Source organism: Brachionichthys hirsutus, chromosome 4 (assembly GCF_040956055.1).
Source record: "Brachionichthys hirsutus isolate HB-005 chromosome 4, CSIRO-AGI_Bhir_v1, whole genome shotgun sequence".
Classification (NCBI taxonomy): domain Eukaryota; kingdom Metazoa; phylum Chordata; class Actinopteri; order Lophiiformes; family Brachionichthyidae; genus Brachionichthys; species Brachionichthys hirsutus.
The window spans coordinates 224,631-242,195 of NC_090900.1; the positions used below are offsets into that span (position 1 = coordinate 224,631).

Genomic DNA, 17,565 nt, shown 5'->3' on the forward strand with positions numbered 1-17,565 from the left:
AGCAGAGACAAGTCCATTATCAGATGCTAAGAGCACTTGTTCTAAGAGACAAGTGCACGGTTTAGATGAGGCAACAGCCACACTTAGTTGCTGCAAGTTAATGGGGGTGAAGCTATCCAAGTAACTATCAAGAGTAACAGCCGTATCTCTCTCTACTGGAACAAAGGACTGTATTTATCACTGAGATGTATAATATGGCTCATACAACTCAAATCGCCTCAACGTAACTAGGCAGCACTCATGCATGCTATACATGCACAGCTAAACAAGCACACTTCTAATGGCTCAGTGTCATTAGACTAACCTTCTGGCATGTACACACAGCACTGAACTGAAGGCAGCAGGGAATATCTGTAAAGACAGATTAATCACGATATATCCACATTCTACCGTCGTATGGAGAGGGAAACGATTTCCAACTACGACGTTTCACACGGAGATGTGGCGCATTCAATAGCGTCGGAAAAAGATGGTTCATTCAATAACGTGGGATATGTGACAAAACGAACAATTATCGGCTGAACCGCGTCTGAGCCGTGCAAAACCAAGCTAATATAATAATATGGGCTTTCTAACACTTACTGTTTGTTATGCTGTTTTCTCTCCGTCATACTGGATTAGGTTTCTTGCGTCGAAACAACATTATCGTTTTTCTGGCCATGCTTGTTTGTTTATTTTCCTATTTGGCCTAGAAAGTGTTTTGTGCTTCATGTTTGCCGCATGCTGCTCTTTACTTTCATCACTCCAACACTTAGTAATGGCGTCACGGTGCGCATATCTGTGTACGTGTGAACAGAGAATAGAGTTCACTGGCTTCAGATTGGCGTTGTTGGGCGTGGCCGAAGCACGTGGCCATCTGTGCACACTGTTTTCGATTTGTGCAGCTGATTGTTAAAGTTGTGGAGGAGTGGGCCGGCCTGATGGGGGTCCTCGTCCCTATGTGGAATTAAACTTCAGGTGCATTATCTTCGCCCTCCTATTGTTGGCGAGCTCGTTCCGGTTCCCTAATTGTGGCTACGCTCTCGGTTGCTACTCTCCGCGTGCTTTGGATTTAGTGGCAGTTGTTGCTGTTCGTGGTGCTGCTTGTTGCTTGTTGCATGGTTTATTGCTGTGGTTGTCTTCCTGTGTCATCATTTTTTTTAACCTTTTATTGGAAGATGATGACAGGATGATTGCACTGTTCTTTTGTTAAACTATTTGAAACCATGCTCTCTGCCCTATGTTTTGAGAAAAGCATGTTTGACTTTAGGGTTGGGTGAAATCAATGTTTCCGGTGTTGGATTCGGCATCATACTGGTTGTATTTTTTTCTCCCATCAGTTGAAATGGGCTGATTTGTGTGAAAGCTGACAGTGATATGATCGCCACTATCCATGCAGAAGATTTTCTTATCATGAATCTGCAAATTAATGGTCAGATTAAAGACCGTCACTGATGTTCCGTTGACAATGTCATCGAGGGGAGTGGACCTCCGTTTTGGGCCGGGCTCCAAACCGGAGTCTGCCCAGCTCGGTTTTTAAGTCGACGGAACATCAGTGTTGGTTAAGACGTGCCGTTGAATCCATTATAAAATAAATAACGCCTACATAACTGTATCACATGTTTGATGTATATCACATGTAATACAGTAGTCCCTCGATATAATGCGGTTCATCTTCCGCTGCTTTGCAGAGTTTTTTAATGCAATTTTTCAGATTTTGTTTTTTGCGCTTGAACTTGCCTTGAAGCGGCGCAAGGACGAAGAGGCGCGGTCGGAGGAACTGTGAAATATGCGCAAGTCGCTATTAATCATTTCTCATGTGTTCAACCTCGTAGGTTGATCATTAAAATTAAATTTGTTATTTCTAAAAGCTATCATATTTATTTGTTAAGCGTTTGTTTAATAGCGCTCTTATTCTCTGTGTAAAAAGAGGCTTTTATTTTGTAGGAGCATACACGTCGCGTATGACGTCCCTTTTGGGTTTCGTTTCTTCCTGTTGATATATGTAGCCGCTGCCGTGCTAAGCTATCCAATAAAGCAGCCCAGGGTGTCAAACTCATTTCACATCGCGGGCCGCATACAGATTAGGACGATGTCAAGTGGGCCGGACCATTAAAATTGTCACGTCTTTCCTTTGTTTTAGTATAAAGAAGTACAAAAACATTTGGAAAAACTTGATATTTATGTAATTTCTTTTACAAAACATTTCATGAAACGCCTCAGATTTCTTGAGAGAATCGTGTAATTTATCATTCACATGTCTGCATTGCAACTGATCCCATTGATTGTACGAAGGCACAAAACTTTAACAAGGTACTGATAAATATAGTAACGCACTTAGATTAAATGAGACTTATAAAGAAAGGGCTTTTTAAACATTTACACATGTGCATATCAAATCTAAATGGAATCCCTGCCTACAGCTTTAAACTAAAGAGAGTACTATTACATGTGTAAGGAAGGAAGTATTCACCTGTCCTGTAAACTTCAACTTGTGTAACCTTCATGCATGAAACACACACACACAATGCATGCTGAACATGCATGGAGCTGCATGAACAGCAGCATCCCAGCATGCTCTCTGCTCCTGAAGCTGCTCACTAACATTAAATCAGCACAGGAAGGACTCTTCTTCACAGAGCTGCATGAACAGCAGCATCCCAGCATGCTCTCTGCTCCTGAAGCTCACTAACATTAAATCAGCACAGGAAGGACTCTTCTTCACAGAGCTGCGTTCTTTCAGTGCAAACAGCGTCTCAGGCAGCATCTAAAGGCGTTAGTCTCGTCTGCACTGCTTTGGTTTTGGGCCTGAAACTTGGCATCTTTTTACCTGCACAGGTGCATCAGCATCAGGTGTCACTCTCAGAATGTCATTGAAGTGCTTGTGTGTGAGCCTTGAACGCATTTTAGTTTTATTGATCATTACTGACTGAATGTGTTCTCAAAGGTAGGTCGTCCCAAACGTGCACAGTTCTGTGCAGCAGGGCTGCTCATTTGGGGTTCCTGCAATAGATCAATAGATACTGATCAAATGGGTCCAGACCTACGGAGGCTAATCTGCCCTTCAGATCTGCGTCACATTGCAGATCAATTATTTCTAGCTGGATGTCGACACATCAGAAGCTTTACCTGTGAAAGGTGAGCAGAAACAGGAAGTTCTGTCTCAGGTTCACCAAATACCTGAAACGTCTCTCAGTCTGGTCTTTGTTTGGTCTGTCTCAGTGATGCGTTTCTTGTACTCTGACCAAAACAGTGCGCCCCCTAGCCGATAATTCTTTTCAAGAATTATCGCCTAGGGGGCGCACTGTTTTGGTTTACCGTATTTTCACAACCATAAGACGCACCTAAAAGTCTTAAATTATCTTCAAAATGTGCCGAACGCCCGATTGTCTGCGTGCCCTATGACTTGTTGTAAGGCGGACTCAGTCAGGCGCCTCGCAGAGTGATGCGTACCGGTGCTGTCCTTCAACATAGTATTATAGTTGGCGCCTCGTGGAGTGATACGTACCGATGCTGTCCTTCACCATAGTATTATGGCGTGCTGACGAAGCGGAGTTCCAACTCGAGGCTGTCGGTCCCGCAGCAGAACACGGGAATAGAGCAGCGGAGAGAGAATCCAGCATTAATGAATCAATGGAGGAAGAGGAGGAAGCAAGAAGAAGACCTGCAGCAACTCGGCTCCTGCGATCGGCAACTCCGTGCGCGGCGATCTCACCGATACGGTCTAAACCGAAGGGAAGCTAGCTAACGGGCTAACTAGCAAACTAGCTTATCATCGTCATCCCCGGTGGATTAACCAAAGAACTCCAACCGTTCAACGTTAAACTGCGGGCTGCGTGGGAGCGCTGGACGACAGAAGGAGAACACAGTTTCACTCAGAGTGGAAGGCAGCGCAGCGCCACCGTTTGACTGGATTGTAGATGCTTCGGCTAACTGTCTGCTAGCATTGTTGTTCAAGCCTTCGCAGAAGCCGGCATCATTTCCGAGGCGTCGCACGTCACGGAAAGGGACTGACAATGAAGAAAGGGAGCCCGGCATGTTTGACGGAGATCTAGCGCAGCTGTTCACTACAGAAACAGAGGATGAGGACTTTGATGGGTTTGATTAGTGACGATTAAAAAAAACTGTACCAAACTCTGTTTTGCTCCGGCTCTATTTTTGAAAACGCGCACTAGTATGCTCGTTTGATTGATGACGATTAAAGATGTGAGTACCAAACTCAGTTTTGCTCCTGCTTTATTTTGCGCACCTATCATGCCGGCGCCTTTTGATCCGCGCGCCCTTTGTACGTTTGAAATACTGTAAAATCAGCTGTTAATGAGACTGCGCCAAATCAGCAGTCTCATTAACAGCTGAAGGTCGTGAAAATACGGTAAAAAAATAAAACAAATATTTTTTGTCTTTTGTCTTTCCCCCAAAATTCATCCTGCGGGCCTGACAGAACCTCCTTGCGGGCCGTATGTTTGACACATGTGCGCTAAAGACAGCACGAGTAGAATATTTGTTCTTCTGCACTCCAAGCGGCTCTTTCCTCGACCTGCACGCCTTAACATTATTAACAGGAAAACGTTTACTGTACGTACTATATATTTATATTTCTCAAACAAATGTTTAGTTCTGAAAAGGTTCTGATCTTTGGTTTCATTCTATAATACTGAAACAATCTATTTAGATTAATGCCTGACGGTTAAACGTGTATAAAGTGTGTGGTGAGGGGTTTTACAGCCTTAAAACATTTATGTACATGTACAATAATTAAAATAAAATAAAGATGACTACATTGCGGATTTCACTTATTGAGTGTTATTTTTAGAACGTAACCCCCGCAGAAAATGAGGGACGACTGTATGTCAGAATCGGAATCGATTTATTCGCCATTGTCAGTGAAAGGATTCACAAACTAGGATTTTTTCTCGGCGCAACATGAAACAAACGACAAATAAAATGTAAAACTATGCTACAAGGCATGCAATAAAAATGGACTATAATTTAAAAAACATGGTGATACAAAAACCCGCCACAAAACCAACAGCATCAAGAGTAGATCCACAGATGTACATCAGCAGCAAAAAGCCAACACAACCACGCAGTGCAAATGGCAGGAACCGGTTATAAAGTGTTAGTCGGATACAGAATCATTAGGAGTTCATGAGTCTTGTGAAGCTGTTCTTGTGGTTGGAGGTTTTGTGACCGTATATACATTACTATTGCAAAAACACATCAATTGTAGGGTAAAACTAGCTATGAACTGTTAGCAGTCATGTTTGAGAAGATTAGATTTTTAAACCACCAGTAAGCTTTTTTTGTGGAATACCCAATGGGGCCCAACCTCAGCCAGATTCTGCCTCCTGCGGCCCCCAGGTAATTTGAAATGAAATACTGTAGTTGCGTTTAAAATGCTAAGACTTTGTTACCCTCCCTTTTAAGACACTTGTGGAAAGGAAGCAAAAGTGGCAGGCTGAGCATCAGCGACGAGAAGAAGAGGTGGAGGAGATCCGCAAGAGCAGCCAGCAGGAGCTGGACAACCTCCGAGTTGTACTCCACAAGGGCAGGACGAGCACTGACAATGCTGCATCTGCACAGGTGGGTTTCAATGAAATGCGTCTTCTAAGGTTAAAGAACACATTGAAGGAATATGAACATGGAGTTATGGTTTAATAAGAAGTCCTCTCTCTGAACTACCTCTGAATTATATATTGAAAAGCATTTTATGGGAGTGTTTGTCTCAAGTGATTACATTGGACATGCACTAAAGGCATGTACTTTGTGTGTTGCAGTTGTCTCAGCTGCAGGCAGAGCTGGAGGAGGAGTACCGGGGCAAGTGTGAGCAGTTGTTGGCCTCGACTAAAGCGCAACACAATAGAGACATGGCTGAGCTGACAGAGCGGAGAGATACTCTACAGGACGAGCTGACCCAACTGCAGCAAAAGGTAGTCCAGCCATCCCGTTTCATTACAATAGAACTGTCAACTGGTTGTATGAAATGTTGGAAGAATCCTCATGAAGTTTAACCAACACTTTCTGCAATAATATTTTATTTTTCATACACAACATTATAATCCAGAACCTAGAACTACATAAGTCATTATTGTGTAAAGTTAACAATGGTAACAGAAGGGGCAAGCCACATAGCGGGAGCAACTTCTGTTGGTCCTGTGCCTTGCTCAAGGGCACCTCGACAGTGCTCGGGAGACAAACCGGCACCTCTCCAACCGTCTTGCTCCATACGGTCCAGAATCCGGCCACTGGTTGTCTTGAACCGGCCTCCCTCTGGTCTCCAAGCCAAGTCCTCATGTACTGAGCTACTGCCTCCCAAAAAGAACCAGAAGTCTTCCTCCGATCCGTGTCCTCCTTCCTCACACTAATCTCCTGCGTGTCCTCCTTCCTCACACTAATCTCCTGCGTGTCCTCCTTCCTCACACTAATCTCCTGCGTGTCCTCCTTCCTCACACTAATCTCCTGCGTGTCCTACTTCCTCACACTAATCTCCTGCGTGTCCTCCTTCCTCACACTAATCTCCTGCGTGTCCTCCTTCCTCACACTAATCTCCTGCGTGTCCTACTTCCTCACACTAATCTCCTGCGTGTTCTCCCTCACTGCATCCTTAAACCTTGTCACAGGTCTTCATCTTCTCTCCTTGCCTGGCAGCTCCATCCTCGGCATCCTTCTCACCTACATACAAGTCCAAACCATCTCAATGTTCTATCTCACTTTCTCACCAAACTTTCCAAAATGAACCGTCCCTCTATTGAACTTGTTCTTAATTGTTAGGTTGATAGTTATTCTACAATATCCATATTTCACTTTTGGACACTTTGTGCAGGTTTGAAATCGATACGTTTTGAAAATACATACTGAACATTCTAAATTCAAAGGTTATGCATCAAATCCAGAATGGTACTTGGATACAAATCAGACTCTTCTGTGCTCTAGATCTTGCGGGAATATCATTGTGCCATTTTTGTCAATTCATTGTTGGAATTGTCTAAAGAGTTAGAAGCAAAAATCATGTGATTGGCCCAATTGGCTATTGTAAAGAATCCATAAAATGATGCATTGCTCTCAGGGTGATAAACTACTTCAAAAACAATTCATTAAAATTTGTTCCCAGAAGTTAAATATGGAGTTCCACAGGGTTCAGTGCTTGGACACAAACGATACTCAATTATACCTGTCAGTTCAGCCAGACAAAGTTGATCAGTTGGTTAGACTTCAGACGTGCCTTAAGGACATTAACTCCTGGATGACCGAGAACTTCCTGTTATTAAACCTGAATAAAACTGAGGTTCTGGTTCTTGGGCCAAAACATCTCAGAAATGTTTGTTCTAGTGTTGTAGTTGAACTAGATGGCGTCTCGGTGTCCACCAGCACCACTGCCAAGAATCTGGGGGTAATCTTTGATCAGGACCTGTCCTTTCAGTCCCAGATAAAGCACGTTTCAAGGACTGCGTTCTTTCACCTTCAGAATATCTCAAAGGTCAGGCACCTACTAACCCGAAAAGATGCAGAACAAATAGTCCATGCTTTTGTGACTTCCAGACTGGACTACTGCAACTCCTTACTGTCCGGCTGCCCAAAAAGGTCTATTAGACATCTCCAGCTAATCCAGAATGCAGCAGCTCGGGTTCTGATCCAGAATGCAGCATCTCGTGTTCTGATCCAGAATGCAGCAGCTCGGGTTCTGATCCAGAATGCAGCAGCTCAGGTTCTGATCCAGAATGCAGCAGCTCGTGTTCTAACAGGAACCAGACTGAGAGAACACATTTCCCCTGTTCTGGCGTCTCTGCATTGGCTTCCTGTTAGAGAACGGATTGAATATAAAATCCTTCTACCGTAATTGCTGAACTATTATGCGCACCTGTGAAAAAGCCGCACCCACTGAATTTTAAAAAAATATTTATTTTGTACAAAAATAAGCCGCACATATTCGTAAACTGCAGGTGTCTACCGGTACATTGAAACAAATGATATTTAACGGAACACGGCTCGTAACGATATCCGCAGCAGGTCTCCAAGGTGAACAGCGTCTGGCATGTTAGATCAAGGGAAGTCGGCAAATCAGATCCGTAACTTCGGGATAAGGATTGGCTCTAAGGGCTGGGTCGGTCGGGCTGGGGTGCGAAGCGGGGCTGGGCTCGAGCCGCGGCTGGGGGAGCAGTCGCCCCGTCGCCCTCCCCTCTCCGCCCGTCGGAGGCTGCGCGGCGCGCGCCCGCCTGGCGGGGTGTCCCCGTCCCCCTTGCCCCCGTGCCCCTCATCCTCCGTCCGCGGGAGCGTGGTGCGGCAGGGGTGGGGACGCCCGGGAGGTCGAGGGGGCGGCGCGTCCGACGCCGCGTAGCGGATGGCGGGCAGGCGGCGGGGATCGGGTACGGCGGTCCGGCGGCGGCGACTCTGGACGCGCGCCGGGCCCTTCTCGCGGATCTCCCCAGCTACACGCAAGCGGGGCTTTCCCTCCGGGCGGGCGGGCGTTAATTTCGTAACGAAAATAAATAGGTTTTAACGAAACACGGCTCGTAACGAAAGTGGGAAAATATACGTCAATTTGCCGCGTCGTTGCATAAACCGCAAGGTTCAAAATATTGGAAAAAAGTAGCGGCTTGTACACCGGGAATTACGGTACTCACTTTTAAAGCCCTCACTGGCCAGGCCCCTCCTTACCTTACAGAGATGATTATCCCGTATTGCCCCACTAGAACCCTGCGGTCCCAAAATGCTGGCCTGCTCGTGGTTCTGAACATTTCCAAGAGCAGACAGGGGGGCGGAGCTTTCAGCTCTTTAGTGGTTTGCTCGGCGGCCTCTATGTTACATTGTTTTTGTCTGCTCCTGCTCTGTCTCTCTATCACTCTCTCTCCTGCTTTTTGTTTTTTATCTCTCCTCCTATGTCAGTAATCCCCCTCTCTCCCTCTGTCCCTCTCTCCCTCTGTCCCTCCCTGCTAATCCTGTTTTGATCTGGCGCTATAGAAATAAAACTGAATTGAAATGAATTGTCACACAAATAGTTTCTGTTACCTCAATTTATACATTTATGGTAGAAAAGCTTTAGATATGTGCAAATCTCAAAGTAGAATAATTGGTGAACACAACAGAACACCGGATTTTTTACTTGTTATTTTTTATGAATATAGTTTTCTAAAAATAGTTGTACTCTGTAGTTGTTTTTTCATTTGGTCAGCAGCAGCCAGAGATTTCTAAACACTTTGGTTTCAGCTTCTTGCCATAATTCGAAAAAAGGAAAACTCTTCTGTTGTGATAAGTTTTGAAATTATAATTTTGATTGCTGCATTTTTGATCCTTCTCATTCTTAAAAGTTTACAGATCTGAAGCGCTCAAGAGATTCAGGAGAACAGAATTTTCTCCAACACAACAGAGAGACCGAAGAGCTGCAGGCACTGCAGCAAAAGGTAAGACTGATTAGTTGTCAGTCGGCTTCTGATGAGATTCTGATGACTTGTCAGCATTTGGAATACATTCATCAGGAGTTCAGTAGAATGCGTACATACATGAACAGATACGAAACTGGAAAGTATTCTTTACATTTTTACAACCCACTCGATGTATGTTTTTAGTACACAGCCTTGGAGCAACAGGAAGAAGCTGTCAAGAAGAAACTGGAAAGTCGAGTGACTGAGCTGGAGATGAAGCTGAAGCTGGCGGAGCAGGGGAATGCAGGAAACACTGCAGCAGAGGTGAGGAGTCCTGCAGGGATACGAATGAAGCGTGGATCCAGTGTTTGTTCCACATCCAGTGTAACGGCGCTGCAGTGGCACGTTACCACCATCAGTAAATGTGTGTTAAGACTCCTCCCTTTAGAAGTACAAGTACAGTCACACAGTAGCATGCATTACAGTACAAGTACAGTCACACAGTAGCATGCATTACAGTACAAGTACAGTCACACAGTAGCATGCATTACAGTACAAGTACAGTCACACAGTAGCATGCATTACAGTACAAGTACAGTCACACAGTAGCATGTATTACAGTACAAGTACAGTCACACAGTAGCATGCAATACAGTACAAGTACAGTCACACAGTAGCATGTATTACAGTACAAGTACAGTCACACAGTAGCATGCATTACAGTACAAGTACAGTCACACAGTAGCATGTATTACAGTACAAGTACAGTCACACAGTAGCATGCATTACAGTACAAGTACAGTCACACAGTAGCATGTATTACAGTACAAGTACAGTCACACAGTAGCATGTATTACAGTACAAGTACAGTCACACAGTAGCATGCATTACAGTACAAGTACAGTCACACAGTAGCATGTATTACAGTACAAGTACAGTCACACAGTAGCATGTATTACAATACAAGTACAGTCACACAGTAGCATGTATTACAATACAAGTACAGTCACACAGTAGCATGTAATACAGTACAAGTACAGTCACACAGTAGCATGTATTACAGTACAAGTACAGTCACACAGTAGCATGTATTACAGTACAAGTACAGTCACACAGTAGCATGTATTACAGTACAAGTACAGTCACACAGTAGCATGTATTACAGTACAAGTACAGTCACACAGTAGCATGTATTACAGTACAAATAAAGTCAAACATCCTGTCTAAGAGGAGCATTTCTAAAAAGCCCTTGCGGTCTTGTTTCCGTTGAAAGTCCTTCGTACATTAATCATCGACATTTAACAATACAAATAAAACTAATATTAAATTACTCAATTGATGCAGAATAACATTAGAAAAATAAAATGATTTTACACCACCGATGCAAACTAACAATAAATTTAAAATAAATTACACCACAGATGCAAAATGACAATGAATGACAATAAATTAAAAAGTCACATAAAATGTGCAACGTAGGTGGACAAAAAAAAAGGGGGGGGGGGGGGGTTGATCCGGAGAGAGTCGTGATGACTATCTCCATTTCTGCCGTTTTGGAGGAGGCCAAAGAGGTGCACGGCCTGTGACCCGATGTCGCGGGCTGAATCTCAACCCGAGTGGTATTGTTCAGGTGTGTGGTCTTTCTTCATGGGATCACATAAAACACTTCAGACTGTAATTATTCTTTGACAATCTTATGAATGTAACATTTTTTAAACTAAGCCACTCTATATTCTATGAGATTAGTTAACTTCTATGTGGACGAGCTGGGTGGAGGAGCTAAGTTGAAACTGTGAATCGAATTGATGCAGATGTGACAACCTACAAATGAATTTGAACTCTGAACGTGAGGCCAGCGGCGTTTGTTCCAGGTGAAGCGCGTGATGAACGGAGTGTTTCGTTCTCTGCGAGGGGAGTTTGACGTGACGGAGTCTTACAGTGGCCAGGATGTGTTGGCGCTGATTGTCACGACCATTAAAGTAAGTTCTTTGGACATAAACATTTCAGAGCAGCCTTTTGGTGATATCAGGCAAAAAATACTTCTGATTAAGGGCACATTTTTTTTATAACAATATCGTGAAATCAAGTGCGTGATACACATTTGTCATATACCTGGTGTAATATATCTTTTTAAACTATATTGGCTTAACCATAAGTATTTTCACGCATGCAAACACCAGCCGAATGATCATGCTAAGTATCGATGGTGTTGAACTTTCTTCAATTGTATGGCTTTTTTTATTTTCAGAATGTAACCCTGCAGCTTCTTATTGGCTCAGACAGAGCTTCACTAAGACCAAGTAAGAATGCAGAGGAAGTAAATAATGAGAAGAAAAAGATGGAGGATCACCAGAATGTGAATGGAGCGATGAAAGTCAATGAAGACCGTGTAACCGAAGCGGGATGTCACCAGGTCACTGAGATCCAGATGGGTCAGGAAGGAGAAGCAGAAAAGCAGATGGACATCGTCTCTGAGTCAAATGCACAAAGTCAGGCAGAAGCATTAGCAGCCGCCGGACGGAAAGCACAAGAGATGACCGAAGTGGAGCAGAAGCAAACAGAATCCTTTATTCCTGAATCCTCTAGAGAGGAAAAAGACACCAACAAGTCTGCAGAATCCTCTAGAGAGGAAAAAGACTCCAACAAGTCTGCAGAATCCTTTAGAGAGGAAAAAGACTCCAACAAGTCTGCAGAATCCTCTAGAGAGGAAAAAGACTCCAACAAGTCTGCAGAATCCTCTAGAGAGGAAAAAGACTCCAACAAGTCTGCAGAATCCTGTAGAGAGGAAAAAGACTCCAACAAGTCTGCAGAATCCTGTAGAGAGGAAAAAGACTCCAACAAGTCTGCAGAATCCTCTAGAGAGGAAAAAGACTCCAACAAGTCTACAGAATCCTCTAGAGAGGAAAAAGACTCCAACAAGTCTGCAGAATCCTCTAGAGAGGAAAAAGACTCCAACAAGTCTGCAGAATCCTGTAGAGAGGAAAAAGACTCCAACAAGTCCGCAGAATCCTCTAGAGAGGAAAAAGACTCCAACAAGTCCGCAGAGCCACAGACTAAACCTGTTGAGAATTTACCACCAGAGACTCGACCGGCGACTGGGTCATGCAGCAATGCTGCGGCAACGAGGGAGGCAGCGGAGGAGAAAGAGGGCGATGGAGACCATGTCGAAGAAACAAGGGCTGCTTCTCCGAAAGACTTTGGACCCCCAACCAAACCACCACCACCACCAAATGGTCTTCACGAGAGCTCAGGACAGGACACAAGGTGAGGCATGAATGAGGTCCATTCATTGTTTGCTCCTGGGGCCCCTGAATGAGAATGATCGCAATACGTGGAAAAGATGTCTCTCGAGTTGATTTGATCTCGTCACGTTTCACCTGCAGACTTTAAAGCAAGTAGAACATGTTGTTTTGTGTTCCATTAAACTTGACCCCCCACCCAATCTTTGCTAATTTCTGCATGTACGTCTGCAAACTCATCTCTTGCTTCTTTCCTCCCCACCCCTACCCGCCAAACGTGCCCCCCCATGCTATTCTCTCAGTCTGACTGGGGGAATGTGTAAGGACAATGGAGAGGAGCCATTTATCCCGGTCACGGTCACTCATCCTGCAAACCCCCACACAGGCCCCAGTGAGGAGGAGGAAGAGGAGATGGTGAGGAAGGATCAGTCAAAGGTCTCGGATAATTCAGCGGTTCTCCTTATGTTTTGTGTCAATGATATTTATCTTTACATCATCATCCTAGCTTAATCAATGAATTGATGGATTTCATTTCTCCGATGTCCAGAGTTTGAAGGGACGGCCCCCACCATCCCCTCTGTTTGGTGATGAAGACGACGGCGATCTGGACTGGATGAGCTGAGATGGAAACGTGGCGTTCATGTGTAATAAAACAGCCTGGTGGAAAAATCACAATGAGACCCCTCTGCTGAAGAGCTTCACTGGATGGAGAGACCTGGTTCTTCACCGGGGGGGGGGGGGTCGGGTCCCAGCCTCTGATTTTCATTAACACCAGAGGCTCAAAGAGTCAAAGATTCCTGAGAGTCCCAACCAATACTTGGCATTAAGTATGTTCATTGGTGTCACGGTTCAATCACAAGTAGCTGAAGGTCATTGTTTAATCAGTAATCACACTGTACTTATTAGTGTCAACGTTAATTAACGTTAATGATGAGAACAGAGGTAAAAGCATGTCGTGTGTCTCGAATCAGTTTTGTCTTTACAGTTGAACATTAAATGTCAAAATGGGTAATTTTGGAGCTTTCTGAATTGTCCTTAAGGACTCTATATTGAATGATGTGTTTGTATTTTATGATGAATGTGCCTTAAGTGAATTGTTCTTGACAGTTCATAAAACACTATTCTTGCTGTGAAATGCCGCCTGAGACCAGCAGGGGGCCATAGAGACCGAAATAAAACATCACCGTTGCAAAGGACCAACCAGGAACTGTGACTGAATATAAACTGTTTATTTGATAATTGACATTTGACAGGTAAATGTTTAGAGGTCAATTTACAATTCGGCAAAGCTAAATTAAAACAAATTGAGAAACTGTAATTAATTTGTCCATAAATTAAGTTATGTGTCATAAAGTGGAATGAAAGGAGCGCCAACATCTCGACAAAGAAACGAACAGTGACGTGTAGGTCTGGTAAATGCAACCTGGCCGTTCAGCCTGAAGCCGCATGGCCTTTGTGTCCCCGTGTGTGACTCCGGCTCAGGTAGCAGCTAACAGCAGCTAGCAGCAGCTAACAGCAGCTAGCGTGCTAAAAGCGGGCTTCTCGTGTTAATGTGCAGCGAGATATGAAGCCACGTCTCTCCGGCGAGCCTGGCGTGTTATTTAAAAATTGTTGCACACTTTTTGACCAGCGTCGAGATAATTAGTAATCAGCGCCGGGAGGGAGAGCAAGATGGATCTTTCCTGCCCCCCCCCCCATGATTGAGGAACAAGAACGGGAATACGCTAAGCAGTATTATATTATGAAAAACCCACTTCCCCATGTTTCTACACTATTCTGGTGATTTTGGGTCCTCATCAACCCAAAACTCTAAATAAACCATCCAGTCAATCCTTCGTAGTTTGGGTCGGTCTGGACTCACCTCCTGAAACACGTCTGGAAGAAATCGCGCCCGCTGTGATGTCACAGAGGGCAAATGTTCACAATGCATGCGTCCCTGTGTCAGCACGCTCTTCACCATCATGGTGATGAGGAAGCTGGGCCGAGACGCGAAGGTCTCCATTTAGCGGTCAATCTCCGTTCCTACCCTCACCTGGGGGTCGATCTCCGTTCCTACCCTCACCTGCCGGTCGATCTCCGTTCCTACCCTCACCTGGGGGTCGATCTCCGTTCCTACCCTCACCTGCGGGTCGATCTCCGTTCCTTCCCTCACCTGCCGGTCGATCTCCGTTCCTGCCCTCACCTGCCGGTCGATCTCCGTTCCTGCCCTCACCTGCCGGTCGATCTCCGTTCCTGCCCTCACCTGCCGGTCGATCTCCGTTCCTACCCTCACCTGCCGGTCGATCTCCGTTCCTACCCTCACCTGCAGGTCGATCTCCGTTCCTACCCTCACCTGCCGGTCGATCTCCGTTCCTGCCCTCACCTGCCGGTCGATCTCCGTTCCTACCCTCACCTGCCGGTAGATCTCCGTTCCTACCCTCACCTGCCGGTCGATCTCCGTTCCTACCCTCACCTGCAGGTCGATCTCCGTTCCTACCCTCACCTGCCGGTAGATCTCCGTTCCTACCCTCACCTGCAGGTCGATCTCCGTTCCTACCCTCACCTGCCGGTCGATCTCCGTTCCTACCCTCACCTGCAGGTCGATCTCCGTTCCTACCCTCACCTGCAGGTCGATCTCCGTTCCTACCCTCACCTGCAGGTCGATCTCCGTTCCTACCCTCACCTGCCGGTAGATCTCCGTTCCTACCCTCACCTGCAGGTCGATCTCCGTTCCTACCCTCACCTGCCGGTCGGTCTCCGTTCCTCCCCTCACCTGCAGGTCGATCTCCGTTCCTCCCCTCACCTGCCGGTCGATCTCCGTTCCTACCCTCACCTGCCGGTCGCGAGTACAAGCTACTGAAATGAGCTTCCTCTGTAGGGTGGCTGGGCTCGCTCGGACATATTATTTAGGCGTCCGGGCGGGCGCCTCCTTGGTGAGGTGTTCTGGGCACGTCCCACCAGGAGGAGACCACAGAGACTACCCAGGACGCGCTGAAGAGACGATGTCTCTCGGCTGGCCTGGGAACGCTGAAGAGCTGGAAGAAGCAGCCGGGGAGAGGGAAGTCTGGGCTTCTCTTCTGAGGCTGCTGCCCCCCCGGCCCGGCCCTGGGTAAGCGGTTAGAAGATCAGAATCAGAATCCGAAGGTGTTTATTGTCAATGAGGGTTCACAGACTAGGAATGTTTCTCGGTGAAGTCGCGCTACATGTAACAGTAATGACTAAGGGTGCGTTCCCACTGCACCAAGAGGACTCGGTTCCTTTGGGAGCAAATTCCTGCATCTATACTACTATCTATTACTTCGCAAAACGAACTTTCGGAGCAGCGTCGCGTGGCTGAAAAAGGCGCTCGTCGATTGGACAAAGTAGACGGGGAAGTCCCGCCCTCTCCCGTGTTTTTTTTTTGAGTGCGCAGTTGCGGCTGGAGGGAAGGTTACTTTGCTCTGGCCTAAATCATAAATGTTACACAACGCTAGTCGTTTTTAACAAACACAAAGTCGCTGGGGATCAGTAAAGTCTCCGGATCAGTTCAGAACAACGGAATGAGAAACTATCGCGCTGCTGAACAGCTGATTCTCCGCTCTGCGCTGGACTGTGTTAAAGCACAGTGGAGCTGCAGGGAGAAGTCGTATCAGTTACCGGTGATACGTAGCTGGTTCTGAAAAAAATATTAAAGAATTATAACGCATATTTAGTTCATGAAATCTACACACAGCGGTACATATTTCACCACTTTTAGTTTTTCTGGTAACTGAGCTTCCCCTGCAGAGCAACTTGGAGTACTCGCTGTACTTCCTCTACCGGAGATGTACCGTGTAGCATCACTACGTACAGCTGATCCTGCCTTTGCTCCGCCGAAAGGAACCGAGACCCTCCTTTTCAGGCGGACTTTTTTGATCCTCTCCAGAGTCTGGATGCGCGTTCCCACTGGCCCAAACGGAGCGGATTATCCGAGGAAAGGAACTCTGGTCCGTTTAAAAGGGAGCAAACGGCGGCAGTGTGAAAGCAGCCTCAGATCCAGGGGGTCTTGAGCAAACACAGTTTATTTACACAGTACTTATATCCATCCAAGTAACACAATGACATAGTGTAGTTCACAAACCATGACATCATCTTTTTTTTCTAAATTAAACACCAAAAGCAAAATTCATTGTGCATTATTCAATAAATGTTTTGTGCCAGATTATTAATTTAAGAAAAAATCTCATCATGCAGGGGTCAGATCCCTTTAATAATGCACGACAGTTTTAAAGGTTTGGGAACCATTGCTGCAGTGACCATGACCTAGAACCCACCGCATTCTTAGCATGTTCCAAAAAGGACTTTTATACCATTGAGCAATTATTGGTTTTATTTGAAAATATATCACATTTTAACGACGGAAAAAAAAAAAGTGTGAAAGGATGAATGCAATCTCATACACTATCACTCATGAAGTACTATTATTTCATGAAGTACTGCTGTGAAATTTGTGAAAATGTATATGCATAAATTAGATGAGGAAAAGAAATGTGAATTGTGCGTTATGTATATATAACTTTATATATCGTTATGCATATATAATGAATTATCAATTCAATTTCAAAATCTAGCAATAAAACGACAGGTTTTTATATGCATCAGAATGTACTCATTAATGTACTCAATGAGGAACTGTTGGACATTATGAAAATGTTTTCTTAAAGCGTAGCATTCTGGCTCACACACTGACGATGTGAATGTGCATATTAATTAACTCATAAATCATTTGGACTACTGACACGCCCCCTACTCTCCTATTGGCTGCTGCGCGCTTCATTTCGATTTCGTGGGCTCTCGGTAATTTACATAGATTTCCATTATGAGATCATAAACCCCAGCAGGTAAAGTCCTGGACCCTCCACAACCAATCAGCACGGCATCTGTTCTTCCAAGGGTGGGATCTATTACGCCTTGCTGCACCAGCACTGAGCGTACAGGCCATAGATCCACTGTCCAGTAGCGCAGAGACGGTCACTTTCCCGGCCAGTGTC

The 17,565-nt window shown here is 45.3% G+C and overlaps 1 protein-coding gene across 1 annotated transcript in view; it reads left to right on the forward strand.

The window, feature by feature from the left end:
• The window catches only part of fkbp15b (FKBP prolyl isomerase family member 15b), a 43,416-nt gene extending 29,560 nt beyond the window's left edge, over positions 1-13,856 (forward strand). Inside the window, exons 23-31 of the mRNA XM_068760987.1 lie at positions 5,407-5,562; positions 5,757-5,909; positions 9,285-9,377; positions 9,543-9,662; positions 11,210-11,317; positions 11,587-12,023; positions 12,465-12,602; positions 12,880-12,991; positions 13,125-13,856. Of these exons, the coding sequence (XP_068617088.1) occupies positions 5,407-5,562; positions 5,757-5,909; positions 9,285-9,377; positions 9,543-9,662; positions 11,210-11,317; positions 11,587-12,023; positions 12,465-12,602; positions 12,880-12,991; positions 13,125-13,199 (1,392 nt within the window). The 3' untranslated portion in view covers positions 13,200-13,856. The remainder of the gene's footprint in view (positions 1-5,406; positions 5,563-5,756; positions 5,910-9,284; positions 9,378-9,542; positions 9,663-11,209; positions 11,318-11,586; positions 12,024-12,464; positions 12,603-12,879; positions 12,992-13,124) is intronic.
• Positions 13,857-17,565: the final 3,709 nt, after the last annotated feature.